The following is a 24,700-nucleotide window of genomic DNA, read 5'->3' as shown; positions in this document are numbered from 1 at the left end:
ATCACAGGTTTGTACATCATACAGATTTTTCTTTATTATGTAGGAGAAACTGTGGACAAAGAACTGTATAACTTATTTTTCTTTTTTTTGGGGGGGGGGGGGCAAAAGAGACGTGTTAATTATTATGGATTTTTACCGTGAAAATTCATACGAACAAATGTGTGAATTTTTTTTTCTCTTTTCATTTGCATTCACTCAAGAATAATAAGACGAGTTTTTTTTTTTAATTCTTTTACTAAATCAAGATCCTGGAAATCTATTTACAGTAGTTTTTAACAAAGTTCCTTCAATAAATGCATCTAACTGAAGAGAGTGTGTCAAACAGCAGTAACTATCAATGGTGCTTTGAGCAGGAGAGAAAATACTCCTTTGAGAAAATAGACGAGAAAGGCAAAATAAAAGTAGGGGGAAAAAAAAAGAAAAAGAAAAAAAAGCAAAACTCATTGAAAGGACAAAATGTGGACATATCTTTGACCCGTTAGTTACAACCAATTGTCTGTAGTGTGTCCCTCTGTACACATGTCTTTATGTAGATATATATATATATATATAAGCAAAAATATATATATTTATTATGTTTGTATATTAAATTAAAAAAGGCCACACAATTTGCAGCAACAGCAAATGTTCCAAATTATATTAAGTTTTTTTTTGGATTTCATGCCAATGTTTTTTTTTTTCTTTTGTTGGTTCATAAAATGCAAGAAAAAAAAATGGGGAGCTGCATCATGGCCGACTCCAACAAATCCATGACATCATCCAATGGGTAGAGGAGATGGGGAAGGAGGGGCCATGATGAAAGAAAAAGATGGGCATAAGAGGGAGTGAGACTCCATACACTGTTGCTTGGGTTGACCTGTTCAGATTGTGCACTTTGGCATAGGAAGTTGCAAGGGTAATTGTTATTGAGGGTTAGGGAAGTCCCACCTCCTGACAAAAAGAAAAAAATTTTTTTAAATTGCCAAAGGCCTTTTTTCTTTACTTTTCAGGAAGGAAAGAGAGGGGTTTCCGTTTTTTGAAGAAGAGGGATTGCAGAGGGAAGTGGGGTAGAGATGATGATGGTGATGATGATGATGATGAGGATGACGTTTATTTTTCAACTCCAAGGTTCAGTCAAGTGATCAGGTAACAAGCAATGTTCATATCTGTCCCACATCCGTAGGTAAAGTTTCTCAAGATGACTAGCATATAATTTTGTATTGAAAAGCGGACTTGTCGTTCGGGCCTTCCACACTTTTGCACGAACAGATTTCAAGCTGGAAAAAAAAAAAAGACATGAAATTGAGTTTTCATGTTACAATTTTTTAATCACTGAAACGAAAACATTTTTGAATGCTTTGTACAGAAATCAATATCTTTTTTTCACACAAAATTCAAATGGATAATGATGAATCAAGACTTATTAAATACTTACTAATCTTGATCACTTCCTAAACGCACAGCAATATTTACATATTCATCTCGACATTTGGCAACCAACTCAGGACATCCTAATGTGTGCAGTTGTGAGGCGGCCACTCGAGAAGCGAGAGTTTCACCTGGAAAATAATGTCATGGAAAATTAATGGCGAACATAAAATATGCATTTAAATTTGATCATTTTAATTCAATTTTAAAATTTTATTCGTCATTTCAAATGTCGAGAACTTTTGACTTGCATCACCATGCTTGGTTTTTTTCAGAACACGCAGAATGTTGTTTTGTAATCGCACAATTTTCAGTGTACAAGCAATTACAGATAATATTAGCAATTTGTCAATGAAATATCACCCAAAATAAATCCAAGAATTTAGTTTTACGGTTCATTTTTTTTTTTGTTTTTTAAAGTAAAAAAAATTTAATGCCATCATTTAAAACAAATCACATTTGAAATGCTGACAAAACAATTACCAGGCAAAGTGACCATTGGTGTTCCTGCCCATAACACATCCATACCAGTCGTGTGTCCGTTACAAAGCGGTGTATCTAAACATATATCAGCAAGCTGACCACGGCGTACATGTTCCTCCTGAAACAAATTTCAAACATTTCAATTTAATTAGTTGCAAAGAAATTTATAATCTTTAACAAATGAAGAGGAGAGGCTCAATTACAAAAATAAAATTGTGCTGATAATGAAAGGGATAGTTTCAAATCAACATTTGTTTTTGACATGCTCATTATTGAGACTTTCTGGTAAACATTAACCACTAAGTTTATAAAAAATATTTTGTGGATTTGAAATTAATTGAATCTGTAATGGGCAAAGCTGATCTCATCTTTGCATACATTTAAAAACCTCAAACGGCAAGAAGTATAAATTCTAGTTTTAAATATTAAAACATGAAATGCAGTCAAGCTGAGTTGAACTGTGAACCTTCAAATGTAACCAAGTTACGGGGTTGATATGCCGTTATAGAGAAAGAGCCAAAAGAACGAAAAAATAGGACGATCAAATGACTCTTTGGTTAGAACAGACAAAGGAAAAAGTATGTCAAGAGATACTTATTGTTGTAACGGTCAGAGTTTGGAGTGAGCTGGCTGTTTATTTTGAAACACAGAATTCGAGATGAAATCACAGGCGGTTGTTTATTTTAGAAAACAAGGTTTGAAAGCTGATGACAGGCAAGTTTTCTTGTTGTAAACAAATACAAACTCGTGATGTTTAAAGGGCATTGATGGATATGTATATATTCCTCGAACACAGAGAAAAGAACAGAAGGAGAAGAGAGAAGGAGAAGAGAGGAGGGGAAGAAGAGAAGAGAGAATTCGATTTTGGCGAATTCAGATGGTGTTAAAGTCGGGCAGAGAGGGCTTTTGACTTAAAACACGTATCTCTAATGGCCGAAAAACTTATCTGAACTCGAGTCACAAGCTACCGTTTTAAAATAGCTACAGCCAACTTCCTTCAAACTCTGAAATATTATTAGACCATTATTATTGTGAATAAACCCAGATTAATTGTTTATTCATGTGTGGAATCGTTTTTATTTCCTTTTTCACCACACTAAAATCCACGGCTCTCTTATCGGCGATGTTCGCCGGTAAGCGAGTACACAACGACAGGTCCAGGGTATAAATTTAGACGATCAATTGGTAATTCTGTCACTACCCCATATCAGCAACATTAAAACGGCTAAGAATTATCACCGGCAGTGGTCACTGGAAGGACGAAAATAGTGAGCTGCAAACCGCAAGAGTCGGGTCATTTTCAGGCTGCCGTAATTGGAGTGGAAGAGTTCTGAGGTCGACGATCGTCTCAACCGACCGGCTGAAGGGGGTGACACAAATTGGCATGCCAAACTCCATATGAAAGGTGAATGATTTGCAGAAAATCCATATCAATTGTTGCCTGCAACATTTGTTTGAAGTTGCATCTGTCAAAAATGTGCAACTCTTGATCCATTATATTTTGTATCTTTTGGATTATAATAGAAATTAGAATCGGAGTAGGAGCTAAATTCAAACTTTCTCACAATTCAAAAAATAATTTCACAAAAAAGATTTTCCAGGTAAGTCCACGTCCATAAACATTTTTTTGTGATTGTGACAAAACCAAGTCTAATGATTTAGAAATCATATTTGATAATCTTTTTATGATGGAGATGTTTCCATGCTGGTTTTATTTAATATATATATATATATATATATATATATATATTAAGCAACGTTTCTAATGCAGAGGCCGACATGAATAGGATATGGAAAACAATAAGACATGATTAATTCATTAAAAAAATGATAATCAATGTTCATTTAATTTCTATTTATTAAATTATTGAATGCGAAAACTTTCCAAAACATCCAAAAATCTAAATTTAAGAAATTTAAGCCACTTTAAATGCTTTCACAAGAGTCACAATTTTTTTTTTTTTCCAACTATAAACAAAAGATTACAAAGTAATGGAAATGCACTGTGATGGATTTAATTTCATAATTAAACCTTTTTTTACTTTAGTATTTTCACATTTTTGATTTTCAGAAATGATTAATATAAAAAAAAACAAAAAAAAAAAAAAAAACAATGTGCAAGTCACAGAGGTGAGAAACGGTTACAATTTTGTTAATATAGAAATTTTGTTTCACTTGGCAAATCTAAATAGCATCCGTCGATTTATGCAAGAATTATTACTGAAAGTGAAGAGAAAGAGACAAGAGAAATAAGAAATGGGAAAACCGACCTTTGGAGCAACATGAGAGAAAATGATTCGTCCCGCAGCCAGTCCTCGGTTTGTGGCTGCTTGAACGATGTTGGGTTCGCCAACTGCCGGAAAACGCAAAAGCCAGAGAACACTGTTCGAGACATTTTTTAAGATGTCTAGCCACATATCCAACGTGGATGGATCAATCTTATACAACTGGTTGAAGTTACAGTAGACAACAGCATCTTCTGGTAAGCCGTATTGGGAGCGCGCAGTCAGCATGATGTTCTCCGGTACCTCCTCACCTGTAGCAGCTTTGTTGTTGGTCTGAACCAGGAGAAGAGAAGAAAAAGGGAGAAAAGATTACAGCATGGTTTTTAAATATGGAGTAAAAAATCCTTAAATTACTTTACAAAATAACAATTTCTGATGAAAGAAACATAAAATGAGAGAAATAGAAAAAGCGAAGAGGGTGAGGCTGACAGTGGTGTAGCAGATTGACAACCTGGGTGTGCCAAATTTGAATCCCGTTGGTTTATAGAGGTGGCATATAAAAAAATGAATAAAAGCGTTCCTGTGTCGATCAACAAATTTTTATTAAACATTTACAACTGAAAAGTGTACTTTTCTAATGAGGACATTAACTGAAGTCGCTGTGCGGCATGTGCCCATAAAATGTCTGCAAAGGACATAACTGCTTTCCAAAATATCACAAGGGAGATAACAATTGAAAATTCAGTATATGTTCCTATTTACAATGCTTCCCCACGGGACAGAGTTAGACACCAAGGTCGTTTTTTAACGTGGAGAAAAGGTACAAAAATAAAAAATTGCCTCAGTCGTGAAGGACTGCTCCTTCACCGAAAGAGAACAAGAAATGGAAGTGCAGCATCTGAAGAACAGATAGTATTTATTTGCTCCCCCACCGAGCAAATTAGGCACAAGGCCGATTTTTAATGTGAGGAGTGAAGGGAGTGGGAAGGGGAAAAGGGGACCAGCTCCCGAGAGGTGGGAAATGGGAGCTGGTTAAAGGTCAGGCATGTGGGGTTGCCCCCACATCTGGTCTTTGCTAGTCATAGCTAGTCATAGCTTGCAGCATCTGAAGAACAGATGGTATTTATTTGCTCCCCCACTGAGCAAATTAGGCACAAGGCCGTTTTTAATGTGAGGTAAAAACCAGCTCCCCTAAAAGTAGGCAAAAAGGGGGCACTCTGGTTACCAAAAATAATAATTGTCCCAGTATAGAGGGTTTCCCCTCCATTGACTGGTACAAATTATCTTAAGTGCAGCATCTGAAGAACAGATGGTATTTATTTGCTCCCCCACCGAGCAAATTAGGCACAAGGCCGATTTTTAATGTGAGGAGTGAAGGGAGGGGGAAGGGAGAAGGGGACCAGCTCCTGAGAGGTGGGAAATGGGAGCTGGTTAATGGTCAGGCATGTGGGGTTGCCCCCACATCTGGTCTTTGCTAGTCATAGCCTGCAGCATCTGCCGGAACAGATACTACACTTTGATCTTGACCAAAAGGCCAAGTAACATAATTCAGTAAATGTAGATACTTAACATCTCTTGAGCTTTATGTGTTTTTCTGACCTGCATCCAAGTTTCACGATTTTGGACACTAAGTGACCTCCTTGGTAATGTCTTTAGTTGAGTGCTAGGTTGTTCCTTTTACATGACTGGACTTCTTTGCTGAGACAAAAATTATTGTTCCAATGATTCCTTAGTTTCAGTGAACAGAATTCATGAACTTATTGCCATTGAATAATCAGATGCATCAGAAACATTCTTTTTTTTTTTTTAAAGTTTAAAATCGTTTTTTTCATCCCAGACAATAATCAGATAAGAAGTGCCACTTTGATGTAGGAGGCTACTATTTATGACATAATTTGCAGGGATACTATGTAGGGAGTTGAGCAGCAGGATATTCTCATTACACTTTTACATGTCAGTACAGTCGGGGAAGGAGGGACCCAAGAGGGAATTCCAAAGTCTAGCAGTTTGAGGGAAGAAACTATTAAAGTAGAAGGCTTCAGGCAACTAAGAATCTTTACTTTGTATGTAGGGTGAAATTTTGGTGCTTGTCAAGGGTATTTACGTTGAGGAGGTACAAGGGCTTAAGCACCTATTGAAATATTTATAAAACACAGGGATGCAACATTTTGTCGATGGGAGCCTGGTTGACAGTGTGGGACTTATTAGGCTGGCGATTCTTTTTTTGAACACTTTCTAGAAGTGAAAGACTAATATGCACCAGACCAAATGTGGCAACGATACTCCATGCATGCGCGAATGGTGGCCTTGTAGAGGTACAAGATACTCTCAGGCATAAATAACTTTCTAGCACGGAGTAACCTTCTTTGCAGCAGCCTTGGCAATCCCCTAGATGTAATTGTTCCAATTCATGTTGCCTGAGGAGCTTGAATGAAGAGCTTTCCGGTAGTGTATTATTAGCCATGGCTATCAGTGGTTGAAAAGGTTTCTTGTAATTATTAAAGATAAAATTTAGTCTTGGCAGCATTGAATGTTACTATCCATTTATGTCCCGATTCCACTACAGACTGGAGGTCTTCCTCTAAGATTTCAGCTATTACCTTCATGTCTGTTATAGAGCCTTGTGTTATCAGCAAATATACTCGTCTCTAAGCCAATTTTATCAGGGAGGTCATTTATGATTATCAGGAATAACAAGCCGCACATGCGTGGTTCCCCTCTTGTGCTGCATGTGAGATGACGCCACAAAATATAGCGAAGAAATGATGAATGTGAGAAGTGTGAAAGGCCAACGTTGCCTTCACATTTTCGTCAAGTTTCAGAAAAATCCAATGGATGGGACATAAGTTACGGGGGTAAAAAGTGCCATTTTTTGCAATTTTGGGGCATTTGTGACCCCTTTTAAGTTCCTGGAACGCCGAATCTCAGTGAAAATGGACAAACAATGCAGTTTCATACCTTAAGACATGTATGTTTGAATTCAGCACCATGGAAAACTATATAGACATACATATCAAGTTCTTGAGTAGTATGAAAAAAGAGCAATTTTTTTTTTAGCCCTAAAAGTCTCAAATGGGATGCGAACCAGAATTTTGCCAAAATCACCTACACTGGATTTATATTAAAAAAAGAAAAAATGGGCTCCACATTTTGGCCAAGTTTCAAAAAAATCTAATGCGTGGATTCAAAAGTTATGGGGCAAAATGTGTCATTTTTGGCTATTTTTGACTTCTTTTGAGCTCCTGGGGAGCGCAACGGGAATTTTTGTAAAAAAATTTATTCCACTGTGCACATCTATTTAATGAAATAGAATTTGTTGCAAAATTTCAGGAAAAACTAATGGACGGTTATCTGGCAATAGTCCGGACTAACAGACGCCACTGAAAACATAGGTCCCTCTACGATAAATCGGGGGACCAATAAAGGTCCAAGGATCGACCTCCGAAGCACGCCCACATTTATATCATTTTTTTTAACATTCAATCATCACATACAATCGATTTTTTAAACCAATGCCAACAATAGAATAAAAATTTAAATAGAATTTGCTTTTACTCTGCCTAGAAGTGCAACTAAGAAGAGAGATAAGAGGGAGTAGAAAGAAGGGAAAGAGGCAAAAGGAAGATAATAAGCCACTACTAACTTGGTTAGAAGTTAATCCATTTTGAACAATAACTCCATTGATACATGTGGAGGCGATACCCGTCTTGATCATACTCTGCATAACTGTGGTGACAGGACTTTCATTTGAATTGGACAGGTCGGTACCATTGGGTTTGATCTCTTCACTTTCAATTGGCTGATGAACTCCAACCTGTTCACAAGAAAAATGCAAAAGACCCAATAGAAATGAACAAATTAAAAAGAGATTGTAATTTCATATTCAACAAAGCAAAAAATTATGGATCTTAAAAAATATAAACACAAAAAATACATGTGAAGATTCTTCAAGTCAAGATTTACTTGCCTCTCCTCACCAACGACAGAATTAGAAACAATGGTTTTAATGTGGGGAAAATCTAACCCCCTAAGACGGGTCGCTCTGGATTGGGGCAAATAGTAATTTAGCCTCAGTCTAAAAAGATTTCTCATTGATTGAGAACAGAAAAGATGAAATGTAGCAAAAAAGCCACAGACTTTCACTTTAAATCAGTTTCGATGGAAGTTACTCTACTTGTTGAATTTTAAGCAATTCTGTTTTAATATTGGATTTGCTTCTGAATGACAAGGAATAAGTTTTTAAATCAATAAAAGCAGCCATTTCGATCGGATGCTCAAGCTTTAGGAAAATGACTTTTTATCAACAGTTTTCTTATTGTGTAAAGCAGAGTCGAGAATGGAGATGAAGTTGAAATGTACAACCAAAAAACATGCCTTTGAATTTCTCAAGCTGACTTTAGTCAACAAAGAGTAAAATTGAAAAGAAACTAAAATATGTCACTTGTTTTTTTAATTCTCAAATTCAAACTCGTTTGAGAAAGTATTTCATATAAAACATCGATACAATCCAACGCAATCAAAAATATTGGTTTTCTTTTATTAAAAACATTTTAATTTTAAAGAAAAGAAATAGTTTTTACAGATGTCTAATCTTGTTACAAACCCAAAATTAAATGAAACGAGGCTGTTTAATAATGCAGTCTCCTACCTCATTTCCATCTCTCTTGATATCTGCGGCTGATTTTAACGGCTCTAAGTTGGTGCCGTTGATGATCTGAATGTTGTCTGCCACATGGCCATCTTTAGTTTCAAGAAAAACCCTTTCAACCAAATGTTGGAACATGTGCCGATGGTCTCCAATGAAGAATGTGTTAGGCATGTAGGCCAGTTTCTCTGAATACTGGTCGGCCAAGACTAATGGTGAGGTTACAGCGTCAGTGATTATGTAGTCCATGAAAGGAGCACCACTCGTGCCTGGGTAGCCCAGCCACATGACCTGAAACAAAAATGAACATTTTAAGAGTGAAGATGAAGACAAAAATTGGGATCAAAGTGGATTTGAAAGCAAATAAAATCAGCAATAGAAAAAAAAAAATTATCAAAAAAGAAAACGCAAATATACAAAACAATTTGCCATAAAAAAACTTTGCCGTTCAGTTTCTAAATTTTATTTATATGTTTATCAGTTTTCTTAAAACAGATTTCAAACATTGGAGGAAAAATTTGCTTGTAGAAGTAGAAATTCTTTTTACGGTGAAAGAAAAATTGTCATTTCCCGTCTGGAAATCTATATTCTAATGAGAGGAAATGAGTTTTGCCAAATCTAACCATGGTAAAAAGAGTGGAGATGACAAAGGGTGCAATAATACAAATGTAAATTGGTCGGTGGTTGAATTTTGACGTTATATCCGATCAACTTGATAGTTTAATGATCGATTAAAAAGGTTTGTCCAAAAGAGATATTAAATTTAAGAAAGGATCTGCCTGGCAAGCTGTATACCTCACTCATTTTGGTTGAAGCGTAATTTTTTACAAATAAAAGTTTTGTGAATTTGGGCTCCTGTACATTCATGAACATGCAAGCCACAATTGAAATGCAAAGTTAGCGTTGTAGTTTTGATGTAAGATTTTCTATTGATGCAAACAAAGTTTAATCTAATTGCTTTTCAATAGAATGGCTTGGCATATGAATAGTTTGTTAGACATTCCTTGAAGTGCACTCATACAAATGCCCATCCCTAATCTCAAACAGCATAAAGAATTGGACTGAGCTCATCTCAGAAGCCTTGAATGAAATGTATCAGGATACATAGAATAGCTCTTTTTGTAAAGCTGTTTCTAATTCTTTTCCAATATTGCCGAACTAAAAAGTATTTTCAGTTATAAAAAAAAGTCATTGTCGTTTGTGGATCAGGGGGATTATCTACTTGGAACACAAACTGTGAATTTCAACTCAAACATTTTAATGGTTATGGATATCCAATCATCTCAACCTCATTAATCATAACCAGCTACTCAAATGCATTGTGCGATCAGTGAAACAAAATCTGATGTTTTTCAGATTTAATAAATATGAACATCGCTAACCATCACAATAAATTCATGGCCAGAGATTTTTGTTTTTTTGTGAAAAGATTTTTTTTTTAACTGAAATTAGTATAGAATGGGGTCTGTTTTCTACTAACCTGGATAGGAGCTGGGCGGAGAGCAAACAGTTCATTGCGAGCCCCCTTTGTATAACCATTCATATTAATGAGAATATGAATTCCATCTGCATAAATACGATCAGCTGCTTTTCCATTGCATGGAATCTGAAAAGGGAGAGAAAACATTCAATAATGCAGACCATTTTAGTATCTTAGGTTTTCTATATATCTAATTAAAATAATTAACAGAAAAGAATTTTAAAAATCGCTAAAATTTATACTGTAAACAATTTTTTTTTTTTTTTAATATCCACTAATGAAATCATAAAAAAATTGAATACAATAAACAAACTCTATAAATAGTGACCGAGAACAAAGACTGCTCATAACAAGACACAAATATTTATATATATATATATATATATATATATATATATATACACACACACACACATAAATTTATATATTATAATAATAGTAGGATTAAAATGTAAATTTATGTCGCAATCCTTTAAGAGCAGAGTTTGTTTCGTTCATAAAATAACATTGGATTCCTCGTTCGATCCTGAGCAAGACAGTTTTAATTAGGACGTGTAAAGTTATTCACTAGATTCAAAATTGTTAAATTTTACTTTTCTCACCTGTGATAAATCTACAAAATGTTCTGCTTCTCGGCCAATTTTAGCTCGGAACGTAGTGCCATCGTCAGGACTCAAAGAGTAACAAAATATCTAGAAAAAGAAAAGGATTTTGTTTATTACATCTAACAACAGAAAAATAAAATTGTTTTAAAAAGATCCAAAATAACTTTTCAATTTTTCAAATAAAAAATATTTTTAAAAAGGCATTCATTGCAATTATTTATACAGGTTTGTCATTTCAGAAATTCATTATAAAAAAATATCGAAAGTAACAATTTTAAGATGTAAACACGTTTCAGTAATGACGCATTCCAATTGATTGAATAAAAACGAAACGTTATTGCTACATTTTCTCAGGATTTAAACTAGAAGATATTTCTTTGTCAGAATCTTGAAACAAAATGTGTCATCTCGCATCATCCAATTGACATGAAACATTAGTAAAACATCCATGTGACAAGAGACTAGTAAGGCGAACATCATTTTACATGCAATCAAACAAAGCAACAACACAGGAATTCAAAAGATATGTTGGAGAGGGGTTTCTTTAAAGAAATAAAATTTTCATCTTTGAAATATTTTTTAACTATTAACAGTTACAAATTGGCGACGATGCTGCTTATCGGAAATTTCAAAAAATCCCAAAGGGTCACTGTAAAATACTACTGCTACTTAAACCTATTCTAAACACGCCATCTCCATTGTAATGCGATCTGGCATCTTTCAAACCTTCATACAATAAAAAGAAGAATGCATACTGTGATGACAGATCGATTTCATCTGTATGTTTAGCGATGACAATGCTTTTTCAATCATCTTTATAGCAACTATCCAAACATTTGAATCTCAAAAAACATGCAGTCAATCTACAGGTGGAAATCTGGTGAATCTAGTTGCCAAATCAGCATCTTTATGTCTCAACAAACACTAATCCATTCAATCTGCACAAGGCCAAGAGTCACTTGACGATGAGAGTAAAGGAGACAGGACTAAATACCAGCTAAAGAAAGGTATAAGGAGCATTGAATAGCATAAAGGGAGTTGGGTTGCTTTTCTGTTCATAACAGGAATTTGTTGATATGACACTGGATTTTTTCCATTGTTATACAAAAACAAATTCTTGCTTTGAATGTCTTTCAAGGAAGAACCAAAGATTGGAGCAAAGCACCTTCTATAGAACTAATGAAATAAAGAGAGGTTAACGTCTTTTCTGTGAAAAAAAGGGGGCTGTATGGAGAAGAGAAAGAATACCCCATGTGATACCTCTCTAGATCTGGCAGCAGTATTCAAGGAAGTGAAATGGTGGCTCATTTTATGTTAATTCATGTGTAACTGATCCCAACGTCTAAAATAATTGGTTTTTGTTCCCCCCCTCTTTCCTACCAAGTTTTTTAGTGTGTTCTCACAACCACCTAAAAAAAAAAAAAAAAAAAAAATGAAAATGTAAAATTTGTCTTTGTGAAAAGGGTTAATCTATGAGCACTTTTATACTGAAAGTATCCTCTAATTCTTTGCGGAAAAATAAAAAAAATTGTTTTCTAACTCCTTTTCCTTGCAACACGATTCATTTGATATATGGCATGGGGCAAAGCAAGATAAACTGAAAGAGAAAAACGAAGTGAGGAAGAGGAGAAAAAAGCTTTTACTAAACTGAAAGAAAAATTGGAATTTTGCTTTTTCTAATTCATAAAATCTAGCAGAATATTCTGAAAAGAAAGAATATTCCCTGAATCACAATAGAATCAGAGACAAAGTGGGCTTTAAAATTATGAATATATCAAATTTTATAGGGGGTGGGGGAATACTTACTTCTACTTTTGCTCGTTCATGCATTCCCGGAACACTTTGCATCAAGTGTGACGTTGGATGATTTCCAAAGTCTGAACTGACATAACCGATGCGCAATCGTCCGTCAATCGATAAACTCTTGGAATGCTGGTAAGGAGGTTTGTGGAGGACATTGATCTAGTAAAGAAAAGTAAAATGTAAATTACTTTCAAGTAATAAGTTTTTCTTTTGTTTTTTTAATAATTTTTACTCTTAATCTTTTGGTAGTCTTAAAATACAAAAAAAAACAAAAGAGAATGGAATATTTGTTATGTCTGCTTCTATATAATTCCAGAGATACAATTATTAAGAGGTGTGAAAAAGTTATATCATGTATCCATACGAATGACATACAACCCTACACACGTTCTTATTCTTATAAACAAGGACAGAGTAAAGAAAAGGTTGAGAATCCCTTCTACAAGAACTCAAGCTACAGAAATAAATGAGATTTGTTTGTTCAGATTCCAAAAAGCTGAGAAAATGTGCATTTTTTACATTCTCTAATCAAGTACAAGAAAAAGAAATTTGATATATACAACCAAATTTTCATAAAATCTTTCAGTTCCTTTTGCATACAACTAAATATAACCTACAATACCCACCATCAAGCCTAATAACTGTGCTATAAAATTCAGAACAATACATCATACAAATGTATAACTTTTTAAAAATACATATCGAGATCTCACACAAAGTGATCTTGTAGGATTTTTAAAGTCAGGTCCAAATAGCATTTTAGCTGACAAATCAAACTTTGCTTCTTACTAGCCAATTTACATTGGTTAATGTTGTACCATGTTATTGGCAATATAATAATGTACTTTGTTATAGTTTATTTTTAAAATTACCTACCCCTAATATCCACGACTACCAATACGAAATAAGTTAAAACTAAAATTTAGCCAAGGGGATAATAGGACTCACTTTTTCTAGACAAAGGTTTGCATGCTTTGAAGCAATCGCTTTTCTCACTGCATGAGAGAGTGGGTATAGCATACTGTGATGAGGATGCACTGACGGCAACCGGTTCTTTTCCAGTTGATCCTGAACAATTTGAACCAAACGTTTCATTCGGTTGTCATAATCCGTCCAATCACAGACAATCTGAAAAGAAAAACACAAACTCTTAGTCTTGAACAAACAAAAAAGTCAAATCAAAAAACAAAGCTTGGGGCGGAAAAAAAAAAAAAAAATTACCTGTAAACAATGGGCCAAGTTACAATAGGCATCAGGGAAGTCTGGTTTCAATTTCAGAGCAGTTCGGTAAGATGAAATCGCTTCAGGAATGTTTCCAGAATCCTGGAGAAAAAAAAAAATGAAATGTTGACTACAAAATAGGAAAATTTATGTGTGGTCTGTTTGGGATACATTTGAAAACAGCCCTATACCAAGATCAAGCCAAGAAATTCAATTCTGTATCATGTTTGCTAATAATATTGTGTATGGGGGGAGGGGGGGGGGATCGACTACCAATCTTTCAGATGTTCGCCACAAATGTTACCCCTCCCTCCTCGGATATCACCAAGTCCGAAACATATCTTCCAAAGTTGCTCATAAATTGTTTTACGAAGTCCAGAAGGAAGCAACTAACTGCCCTCTTTTATGGATAAGACACCAGAGAATTTAGACAATTCTACTTAAAATTTGGGGTCCTGGATATGACCTTTAACTATATCCAGTGGTGAGCTTGCGGGCTTTGGGGAGTGTGGAGCCACCCTTTAATTACCATTGCTCCCATGTCCACTCTGACCCGGAGTGGTAGTACCTGTTAGGGTCCCAACTATGGGTTAAATAGAAACAGACGTGAAAACAACAAATATATTCTATTAAAAAAATTTTTCTTCAAAATCTTTGGATTCGGCATTAAATAACCCGAAAAGGGTTGATATGCCGTAAAACAAAAACAAACAACCAACCAACCATTCTACTTAAAATTTAAATCAGAAATTGGGGGGGGGGGGGTGCACTAGACAGGTAGTAGCAATTCAGGTTAAAGCAGACCTGGGTAACAACTAAACAGGACTACACATATGTAAGTTTTCAAATCAGAGTAATCAACTCATACAGATTAAACTTTAAGGTTTTTCATGAAGAGTTAAAATGTTGAATGTCACAAAAAAAAAAAAAAAAAAAAAAAAAAAAGGGGGGGGGGAACTTGCCTTATGGATCGACGCCAAGTTACTATGAGCATCAGCAAAAGCCGGATTGATTTGAATGGCCCTCGTGTAACATTGAAGAGCCCCTTGAATATCTTGCATTTCTTTCAAAGTATTGCCCATGTTCGAGTAGGCATCAGCAAATGTAGGAGAAATTCTAGAAAATAAACAAAAAAAATTTTTTTTTTAATTTTTAAACTAAAATGCTTTTGTTTTTCAACTTCTCCAAAGAATTGTTTCTATTTTTTAACAATTTTTAAAGTAGGAAAAAGAAAAAAAGCAATTATTATTTAAGAGTTTTTGAGTAGTTTACGAGAACAATTAATGCTGTAAAACCTGTTCAAGGTGTTAATAGCAAATATCAGATTGTTACTTAGGAATCTAAAGTTTTGTAGGTGGCAGATATTTCACGATGTCCAACATCTTAAAGAGGTGGGTAAGCATGGTTGCGTGTATGAGAGATAATGATTATAGTTAAGAGTGAGAGAGAAACGCAATAACTGGCAATAAAGGTATAAAAAAAAAGTTAAACTTACCGAATTGCCTCTTTATAATGCGTAAGAGCTTCATGCAACTTGCCTTGTTGTTGCAAGACGCTAGCAAGATTTGAATGAGCAACAGCAAATTCGGGATAAACCTTTTCAAAGGAAAAAACGATTTTTAAGTTTAGATACCGCCATTAGAACATTTTAATCATGAAAACGCAAAACTAAAAATTGGGTACAGGTGTTTTGAGAACAGTGTAAAAACTTACTTCTAAAGCTTTCAGGTATAAGCGAACAGCTTCCTCCGTGTTTCCTTGTTCACGTTTTATGTTGGCCAAGTTATTAAGTGAGTCTGCGTGTGTTGGGCACAGCTTAAGGGCAGTGTTGTAGCATTCTTCAGCTTCAGCAACCTGAAATGTTGAAGTTGTAAAAATAGATGGAGAGAAAAATCATATTGGAGGAAGAAGAAATTATTTCCTTTATAGAAGGGAAAAAGAAAATCTAAATCAAAATTTGGAAGGATGTCTGACCAAGTTTTTCATAAGAAAATAAAGTTATGGTTAATGTTGACCAATCACAATTAAATCTCAATAACTCACACAAATGTTGGGAATGTGCAGGTAAATACAAAGATTGGAGCATCGAATACTTTTTAACCAAATAAAATTCTAATTGTGATTTTTATTCCGACAATCAGGATAAAATATTCACCCATCACAGATCAAAATGGAGAATTATATTTAGTTTAGCAAACAGTACAGGCAACCTCCACACACACACAGAAGGGGGTATAAACACATCTAAATTTTCTATGATAAATTAGTTTTATTTTTATACTGTGAAATGGCACATTAAAAATTAGATAATATTTTCAAATTATAAAAACATGATTTCTAGAAACTTTCAAATATTTACTTTTTGAAAACATTTTTTAAAAAGACAGAATTTTTTTTGTTATTTTAAATTCTTTCTTAGCTGATGTTGAAAACATCTGTTAGGAGAAATTCTGAGCAACAAAATATTTTGATAAAAAAAAAAAAAAAAGAACTGCAAATAATCACTAGTGACAGAATTATGATGAGAAGTGATTAAATGCCATTATATTAAAATGTATGATGAGAAGTGATTAAATGCCATTATATTAAAATGGATGATGAGAAGTGATTAAATGCCATTGTATTAAAATGTATGATGAGAAGTGATTAAATGCCATTGTATTTAAATGTATGATGAGAAGTGATTAAATGCCATTGTATTTAAATGTATGATGAGAAGTGATTAAATGCCATTGTATTTAAATGTATGATGAGAAGTAATTAAATGCCATTGTATTAAAATGTATGATGAGAAATGCCATTGTATTAAAATGTATGATGAGAAATGCCATTGTATTAAAATGTATGATGAGAAATGCCATTGTATTAAAATGTATGATGAGAAATGCCATTGTATTAAAATGTATGATGAGAAATGCCATTGTATTAAAATGTATGATGAGAAATGCCATTGTATTAAAATGTATGATGAGAAATGCCATTGTATTAAAATGTATGATGAGAAATGCCATTGTATTAAAATGTATGATGAGAAATGCCATTGTATTAAAATGTATGATGAGAAATGCCATTGTATTAAAATGTATGATGAGAAATGCCATTGTATTAAAATGTATGATGAGAAATGCCATTGTATTAAAATGTATGAGAAATGCCATTGTATTAAAATGTATGATGAGAAGTGATTAAATTCCATTGTATTAAAATGTATGATGAGAAGTGATTAAATGCCGTTGTACTAAAATGTATGATGAGAAGTGATTAAATGCCATTGTATTAAAATGTATGATGAGAAGTGATTAAATGTCATTGTATTAAAATGTATGATGAGAAGTGATTAAATGTCATTGTATTAAAATACAGAAAATTCTATGCAAGACAATATTTTACCCAGTCTTTCCAGGAAAAAATAAATAAAGACGTTTGCATAATTAATAGATAAATTACATAAAACACATGTTGAGCTTATGTAATTGAATAAAAATTTTTACGATCAGGTCCACAATGGAATTTTGTCTCCACTTGGCACGACCAGAGCCATCATTGGGTTAGGGTGAAGGTCGTTTTTACATGTCCCTATTTCGAGAGGTAAATCTATTGGAATTGGTTTATTGGGTGAAGAATTAATAGTTGTCACTCACTTCAGAATGGTTTTTGCTTTTGTTTTGACATTTTCTTTTTATTCTGCCAATGAGGTTTTACTTTGCAATTAAATTGGCAAAAACCAAATTTCAGATTTTATGAAGGGAAAAAGAGAAACAAACTTAAAGTTTTGGCAAAAATTTTTTATTTAACTTGAAGAAACCTGCCATTATCAACGTGAATTGTTAATAAAAGTGTTTCTTCATGAAATGAGAGTAAAAAAACCAAAAGAAGTGAACGTGCAACTTTTGATAAGCTCTAACCTTGCGTACTTTACCCTTCTCCTTCAGTGCATTGGCGAGGTTGCAATAAGCGTCTGGGAAATTCGGTTGTAATTCAATGGCTCGCTTGTATGTATCAATGGCCAAATCAATTAACCTAAAATAAAGGAAATAAAAGACATGTTTAGAAAATGTTCATTGAAATGAAAAATTTTTTTATCTGTTCAGATTGAAATATCATAAAGATGAGAAAAAAATCTTACAAAGAATTTGTTAGAATGCAAATGACAAAGAATCAAACCATAGACGGAAAAACTCTCTAAAAGAAAAGAGTGATAAAAATAAGCCAAGTCAGACACACCAACAAATTTGAACTCTAATAGCCTTAAAGGTTGTCGCGATATCACAAAGCATGAAACGGCACAAACCATTTATTTTACAGCAAAGTCCTTTCATTACTTCAAAGGATCGATAAAACTAGCAACAAATGCAGGTCGTTTAAATGAAATGGATGGGAATGACAAACGAGAATGATGAAAACAGGTTATGAAATAGAACTGCTAGTAGATCAACGAGCATTCACAGATGACAACTGGTCATGAAATTAATTTTGAAAACAGCAGAATTTGTATAAGCAGTAACTATCCCAACTATTTGTTTCTAACCAAGTGTTCATAAGGTCGACTCATTTTGGAGAGGCCACAAACCTCTTCCACTGAAAACCTTGCACACAAGTCTGACTTTCATCAACTGAACTATGTCATTAGATTGCTAATTAATCGCTTTTTTAATAAAGCTCGATACACAATTGAGATCTGGAAGTGGTTATAGTCAGCTACCATACTTCCTAACTTCCAACGTGGCTGCTACCAAAAGCTGTAACCAGGCAAATCAGTTTGATTTGCTTTTCTATCCTACGCCTATATCTCCCCTGTGCATTTACTTTTTTTACCTTTTTCTGACCGTTTTTTTTTTTTTTTTTTTTTAATAATCATTGAAAAGTTTTTATCTCATTTCAATTAAAAGTTATTGAAATTAGTTTTTTTTTTTTTTTTTTCTAAGAACCACTGAAAACGCTTTACAATCTTTTAAAACTATTTTGAAAATATGTATTGGATACATTTATGTTTGAAATTGTTATTGATTTCAATAATTTTATTTTTATACTTTCATAAACATATTTATTAAATTCAAATAAAAAACTTTTTAGAATTAAAAAAAAAAATTGTAATTTCATAAACATATTTCTTCTAAAAATTTCAAATAAAATAAAAGCTTTTTTTAAAAATGCAAATAAAGACTAATTGTGTTATTTTTATGTTTTTATAATTTTGTTAATTTTTATTGCACATTTTTCAATAAAGTCATTTTCTTATATTTCCATAAATCATTTCACAAACCCAGAAGGAAAATAAAAGTGAAGGAACTGTTTTACCATGTCACCACTTCCGGTAGTAGTCACGCTGGAAGTTAGGAAGTACGTTAGCTGATTATAATCTTGAGATCTGGCATTACAAGTTGAGACAATAATCATTCTTGCTTGAGTTTTGAATGATAGTGTCCACAAAACCTTTGTTGCATACATTGTCTAAGATTCTAAAAATCACTAAAACCATGTGAAAAGAAATATGAAGACAAAAGGATAGTTTGCAGTAAAAACGTCCATTTCTAAAAGTTTTCTCGAAATATAAATTTCAACTCAAATCCGTTATGACAAACAATTATAGGGTGTGTAAGTATAAACATGATTCTTGTTCATTCAAAACAAAATGAAACGGTGAATGATAGACTTACCCTTGTTCATAATAAACGCAGGCCAGATTGCCATGTACAACTGCATGATTGGGACTGAGATTCAAAGCTCTAAGATAGGCTGCAACAGCTCTGTAATGAAACAATAAGAATGGTTGAAAGAAAGAAAACGCACATACTTAACATTGGTGATTATTAAAAAATTCCATTATATTTTTTTTTTTAATTTGCATGAAAAAATTAACAAAAGCAAATTTTATAAGCATAAAGACAAAAAACGTTTTATTTTTATTATTAAATCTCAGGTATGTCAGTTATAAAAATTTTCTGTTTGATTGTATTTAGAATGGGTAAAGGAGATGATGCTCAAGAGAGTTCAAAGGTCAAATCAGTCAAAATGGAAGGGGAATCAGATCAGGAATAACGGAATATAGGAATAACGTCAGGGAGAAAAAGAAATGCTAAATCAGTCGGCAACTGAAAAATGAAAACACACAAAGATGAGCTCTTAAACCAAGTTGCGTAAGAATTTGTGCCCCCACCCACCCATTGTGTGTGCTTTATGTAGGACCCATGGGTTTCTATTCCATTAGTACGACTAGTTTCTCAACTCTGAGGTCAGCAAGTGATGGTCTTCGAGTTGCATCAAGTCATGAAGAATCATTTAATAAAAAGGTAAAAGCCACTCGTGTTGATCTCTATATTAACAAAAATGTAAGTCAACTTCACGCACACATGGGAGTTGACTTACACGATTATCATGATTATATTACACACTGAATTTTTTTTGTTTTAGTTTACGCTTAATCAAATATTTGGTTATAATCAGCTAATGTACTTGCTAACTTGCGGCGTGTCTGCAACTGGAAGTGGTTACAAGGCAGATCAGTTCATTCACTTTTATCGTTCTTCAGTATTTCTATTGTGAAGCGATTAATGAAAAAATATAAGAAAAGGACATTGAAAGTATAAAATAAAAATTATAATCATACAAATAAAAATAAAAAAAAAAAAATTTTGGTGATGCAGTTCCATGGCTAACATTGCTTTATATATTCCTTCCTTAAAAAATTGTTTTAAATGCGTTTTCAATAATTAAGGGGGTTTTCAATAATTCTTAAATAAAATAGGACAGAAAAACTTTTCAATCATTAAATAAAAAAAGAAAAGAAAAATACACAAATGAATGGGGGGGGGAATACATGCAGAGGAAAGATAAATGCGAGAGAAAAACATGAAGGAACTGATCTGCTTTGTCACCACTTCTCGTAGCAGACACACAGGAAGTATGTTAGCTGACTATTACTAAATATTTAAATTAAAATTTAAATTTTTTAAATTTCCATCAAAAAAAAAATTTGGTCAAATCACGATGAACAAGACTTTAAATTCAACTGCCAATCAATACATGTGATTTTCTTAAAAAACAAAAACAAGTTGTTTTTTTTTAATTTTCATCAATAAAATTTTGTTTCTGTCTAATATCCGGTGTTTTGAACTGGAAACGCTCATTTTTCATGTAACAAAAAGACATGAACAAAATGGACAACTCAATAGCAACATTACTTACCTATCAAAGATTCGTGCTTCTTTTAAAACATTTCCTAAATTAATATAGGCATCAAGGAAATTGGGGTCCAGTGCCACAGCCTGACAATGAGAAAAAATAAAAATTTATAACAAAAAATTTTTTTTGCCTTTTCGTGGTTGATCGTCTGACTTCTACTACCAATGAGTTTTCATAATAGTTGTGATGTTAGCAGCTGCATCAAAATGAGGACAAATAATTTTGCTCACAGCAGTTCTTCACCACATTAGATTCTAATGACAAGGTGGAAATCAAAGACAAGAGAGCCCCCCCCCCACACACACACACAGCTATCGCAGGTGGTTTGAACTTCACTGAAGTAGCAATATATACAGATGATAAAATTCTTTGGATAATAAAATTTTAAGGGGTTCTGCTTAAAATCGTCATATTTTAAAAACCGAAGCACTAAGTCCTCAAAATACCACTATTTTGTTCGGAAATGAATATACTTTCCAAGGATTTAATAAATAATAATGTACATTATATATATAAAGTGATAAAAATCTGGACATCATTAAAGCAGCGTTTCCGGTAAGGTTTGGTATTTGACAATCACGTGAGTAATACAAGCTCTATGCAAATCAGTTTATGCAAGATGCATAAGAGAAGGGTAAAAACATGTTATGCTAAGGATGGGTGGATTATCAAGATTGTTGAAGTCGACTCAAAAAATTGTAGCTGGAACAGAACATATCCACTGAAATCAATTTTCCTCACTAAAGAGTGACATCACTGGTTTTAAATAAAATTTATTTTTGCCTGTTTATCTTAATAAATGTAAAGTTTCACACCCTCATTTATGCAAGTTTGCATATTTAAAAGTAATTTTATGTTCAAAATCTAAGCCATAACATTTTAAAAAAAAAAAAAAACATAATTATGAACCACTAAACATGAATATGGGTGTCAACTGCCCTCTAAAAAAAAAAAATAAATAAATAAATAAACTTCCTTGGGTCTACCTCTAATCCTAGATACAAGTGGCAAGCTTTTTCCTAAAAAGCTTCCTTTAGCTCTAACAATAATGCTAGCAAGCTCTCCAAACAAAATTCTTCTGTAAGCTACAGATAAGAGTCTATTAAAAAAAAGAAAAAAAAAAAAAAAAACACAGATCCTTCCTTAAAGAAAAATGTACATGATTTATCTCTTATAAAAAATAAATTGGTCAACTGCCCTAAAATGCTAGAATGGTCTCGAAATGATGGCTTGGTTCACATTAAATTCTAAAATTGTTTTTGTTTTGTTTCTGTCAAGTTTTCAGGATGTCACACATAATTTCTCTTGGCCGTATCATTAACCTAAAGTCCTCCCCATCCTCCCATAATTGCACAGAGACCCACTTAAAACCACAATCGTTTATATAAAAAAAAGAAAAAAAACTGACCTAAAATGCTAGAATGGCTCCAAATGGGGAATCATTTTACATTAAATTCTAAAATAATTTTTGTTCTCTTTCATTAAAGTTTTTCAGAGTGTTCCGACGTAATTGCCTAAAAAAAGTAGAATAACACATTTTGGAGAGGTGGTCAGATGGGGAGCAGGAGGAGATTACAGACGGTTTTAATTTACAACAATACCCAAAGAAATATTTCAATATATTCATTTGTAAATAGTCCTAGATTTCAATTTCAGTTTTTTTGTACATAAAATGCATTACAATTCAACGTTGAGTTCTCGAACTTCTTTTCTTTTAATGAATACATGGCATTTTTAAGGAATTGCAGCATATTTATGTGCATTTATTGCAGATTATTTGGAAACCATTCATTTCTGGAGATTTTTAGTGGCATAATCTGATTCCTTGCAAAAAATACATTTATGTCAAATGTCCATGCTTAATCTTGTGTTTTAACAAAGATATAACATTTTTACTGAAAAAGTAGTGTAAAAAATGTGACAAAACGCATATGGTCTTAAAAAGGGAAAAATATTAAAATGTGTGAGGCTTAAAAATAGTCATAACTTCCTTAATTTTAATCAGATTTTCAAAATTTAAAAGATTTTTTTCTTTAAACCATTTTAATTTTTGAAGGTGTATTGCTAATTGAAGGACGCGCTCTCATGGTGCATTAATACTGTATGTTATAACCCGTTTGTCAACCCTACAATTTGGTTCGTCTGCCCCCCCCCCTTTAAGTTAAGGGTTTTCTTACAGTCAAGCCCGATAGTATAATCAGTTTAGTCACTGATTATTCAAATATGTCGTAATGAAAATTGCATTACAGCTTACCAATAAGGTTTATCAAGCGACCAGACACATGCTGTGTATGTGCATGAATAGCAAGAAAGAAATATATATGTTATACTAAAACAAAGTTAATCAATGTTTGTTTCCACTATGCATATTAAAATAGTCCTTAGTTCGGTGGATTGAGTTATGTTTGGAAAGAAAAAAAAAAAAAAAAAAAAACATTCTCATTGTTGCAATTATCTGTAATTTGCGATTAACTACGCGACTCAATCTCTCAATGTACGTTTAACTTCGATCCTTTCTTATTTTATATGCTATCACTGCTTTTTGTCACTCTTCTCCGAGAAAGGTAATCGCTTTGCCTAACCCACACTTTATACCCATCTCTTTGTATATTGACAAAGAAAGAGAAAGAGTATTATTTAACTCTAGCTGGAGAAGGAAAAATAGATTAGATGGCTTTAAATCATCTGAAAACTGGCTCATCTTTCAGAGTCTTATTATTATGGAGTGATAAATGCATTGGCACTTCAAAGATTTTTCCATATACATTTTAAGGTTAAATACCAAAGACAACCGTTAAAATTGTGTCTTCTAATTACGCAACTAGTTTTTAACCCCACCCCTCTCGCAACTAGTTTCTTTAGGAGCCAAATAATTTTGTTCATTTCAAGTTTATGTATAAATGAATTTTTTTTTAATGGAAAAAATAAAGTTTTTCAACATCAATATTCTAAAGATTTTACTAGAAAAAAAAAAAATGTTTCAATTAACAAATGATTTTACACAGGTGAGGCATTCCTACATTTGCCAGTTTGACATTCTTTACTCAAACTCATCGATTAATGGAATTTTAAATATTAGTTAATGACATTTTTTTAATGTGCGACACTGAAACTATTTGGTGCAAATTTGGCAGCAATAAGTCTTTCTTTGTTGTTTGTATTTTGAATAGATAGAGAGAGGTGGGGGAGGCATAATAAAAAATAAAGAAAATAGGCAAGAGAATAAAAATATTTGTGATTTTCACAAAAGATAAATTATTCATGTGAAACGTTTTGAGAATTGGCAAGTCTTGATAGAAACCACTGATACTGAGTGGGGATACAATTGCCATCAGGTTGTATGGTGGGAAACGTTTTGATGTGATGAAAAGAGGGTGATTTTCATTAATAGCTTGAACAAGAGGAATCACCACTGAAAGGGAAAAGTCTGGTTTTATGGTTTGTTGGCAACTTCAACACATTTTCATAGAGAAAAATATGAAATTAACTAAATAAGTGCCGATCATTAAAGGTGAAACAGCTGTGACAAATTAATATCATTCAAATGACATCAAAAAATAAAATTCTTGTTGGATGAATAAATTAAGTACAGAAACGAGGTAGAGTTCACTTTTCATGAGTACATTAACTCTATCCTAATGAATACTAA

General features: G+C 33.2%; 1 protein-coding gene across 7 annotated transcripts in view; it reads right to left on the bottom strand.

Annotated features, from left to right (window-relative positions):
* Nucleotides 1-443: 443 nt before the first annotated feature.
* The window catches only part of LOC145255854 (UDP-N-acetylglucosamine--peptide N-acetylglucosaminyltransferase 110 kDa subunit-like), a 93,206-nt gene continuing 68,949 nt past the window's right edge, over nucleotides 444-24,700 (bottom strand). For 2 of the 7 annotated variants that reach the window (XM_080114620.1, XM_080114617.1), the window contains exons 6-22: nucleotides 21,055-21,134; nucleotides 19,527-19,616; nucleotides 17,784-17,889; nucleotides 15,583-15,723; nucleotides 15,365-15,465; nucleotides 14,832-14,985; nucleotides 13,870-13,971; nucleotides 13,597-13,776; nucleotides 12,652-12,807; nucleotides 10,843-10,932; nucleotides 10,241-10,366; nucleotides 8,764-9,051; nucleotides 7,759-7,929; nucleotides 4,161-4,454; nucleotides 1,891-2,008; nucleotides 1,415-1,538; nucleotides 1,089-1,256 (exon numbers count right to left, since the gene is read on the bottom strand). In XM_080114620.1, the coding sequence (XP_079970746.1) occupies nucleotides 1,097-1,256; nucleotides 1,415-1,538; nucleotides 1,891-2,008; nucleotides 4,161-4,454; nucleotides 7,759-7,929; nucleotides 8,764-9,051; nucleotides 10,241-10,366; nucleotides 10,843-10,932; nucleotides 12,652-12,807; nucleotides 13,597-13,776; nucleotides 13,870-13,971; nucleotides 14,832-14,985; nucleotides 15,365-15,465; nucleotides 15,583-15,723; nucleotides 17,784-17,889; nucleotides 19,527-19,616; nucleotides 21,055-21,134 (2,481 nt within the window). In that variant the 3' untranslated portion in view covers nucleotides 1,089-1,096. Of the gene's footprint in view, nucleotides 1,257-1,414; nucleotides 1,539-1,890; nucleotides 2,009-4,160; nucleotides 4,455-7,758; nucleotides 7,930-8,763; nucleotides 9,052-10,240; nucleotides 10,367-10,842; nucleotides 10,933-12,651; nucleotides 12,808-13,596; nucleotides 13,777-13,869; nucleotides 13,972-14,831; nucleotides 14,986-15,364; nucleotides 15,466-15,582; nucleotides 15,724-17,774; nucleotides 17,890-19,526; nucleotides 19,617-21,054; nucleotides 21,135-24,700 lie in introns of all 7 variants that reach the window. The other 5 variants (XM_080114616.1, XM_080114614.1, XM_080114615.1 and 2 more) reach the window with 4 other exon arrangements.

Source organism: Euprymna scolopes, chromosome 31 (assembly GCF_053919585.1).
Source record: "Euprymna scolopes isolate OS-2025 chromosome 31, ASM5391958v1, whole genome shotgun sequence".
Lineage (NCBI taxonomy): Eukaryota > Metazoa > Mollusca > Cephalopoda > Sepiida > Sepiolidae > Euprymna > Euprymna scolopes.
The sequence above is the reverse complement of the archived record's forward strand: the minus strand, read 5'-3'. Positions and strand labels throughout refer to the sequence as shown.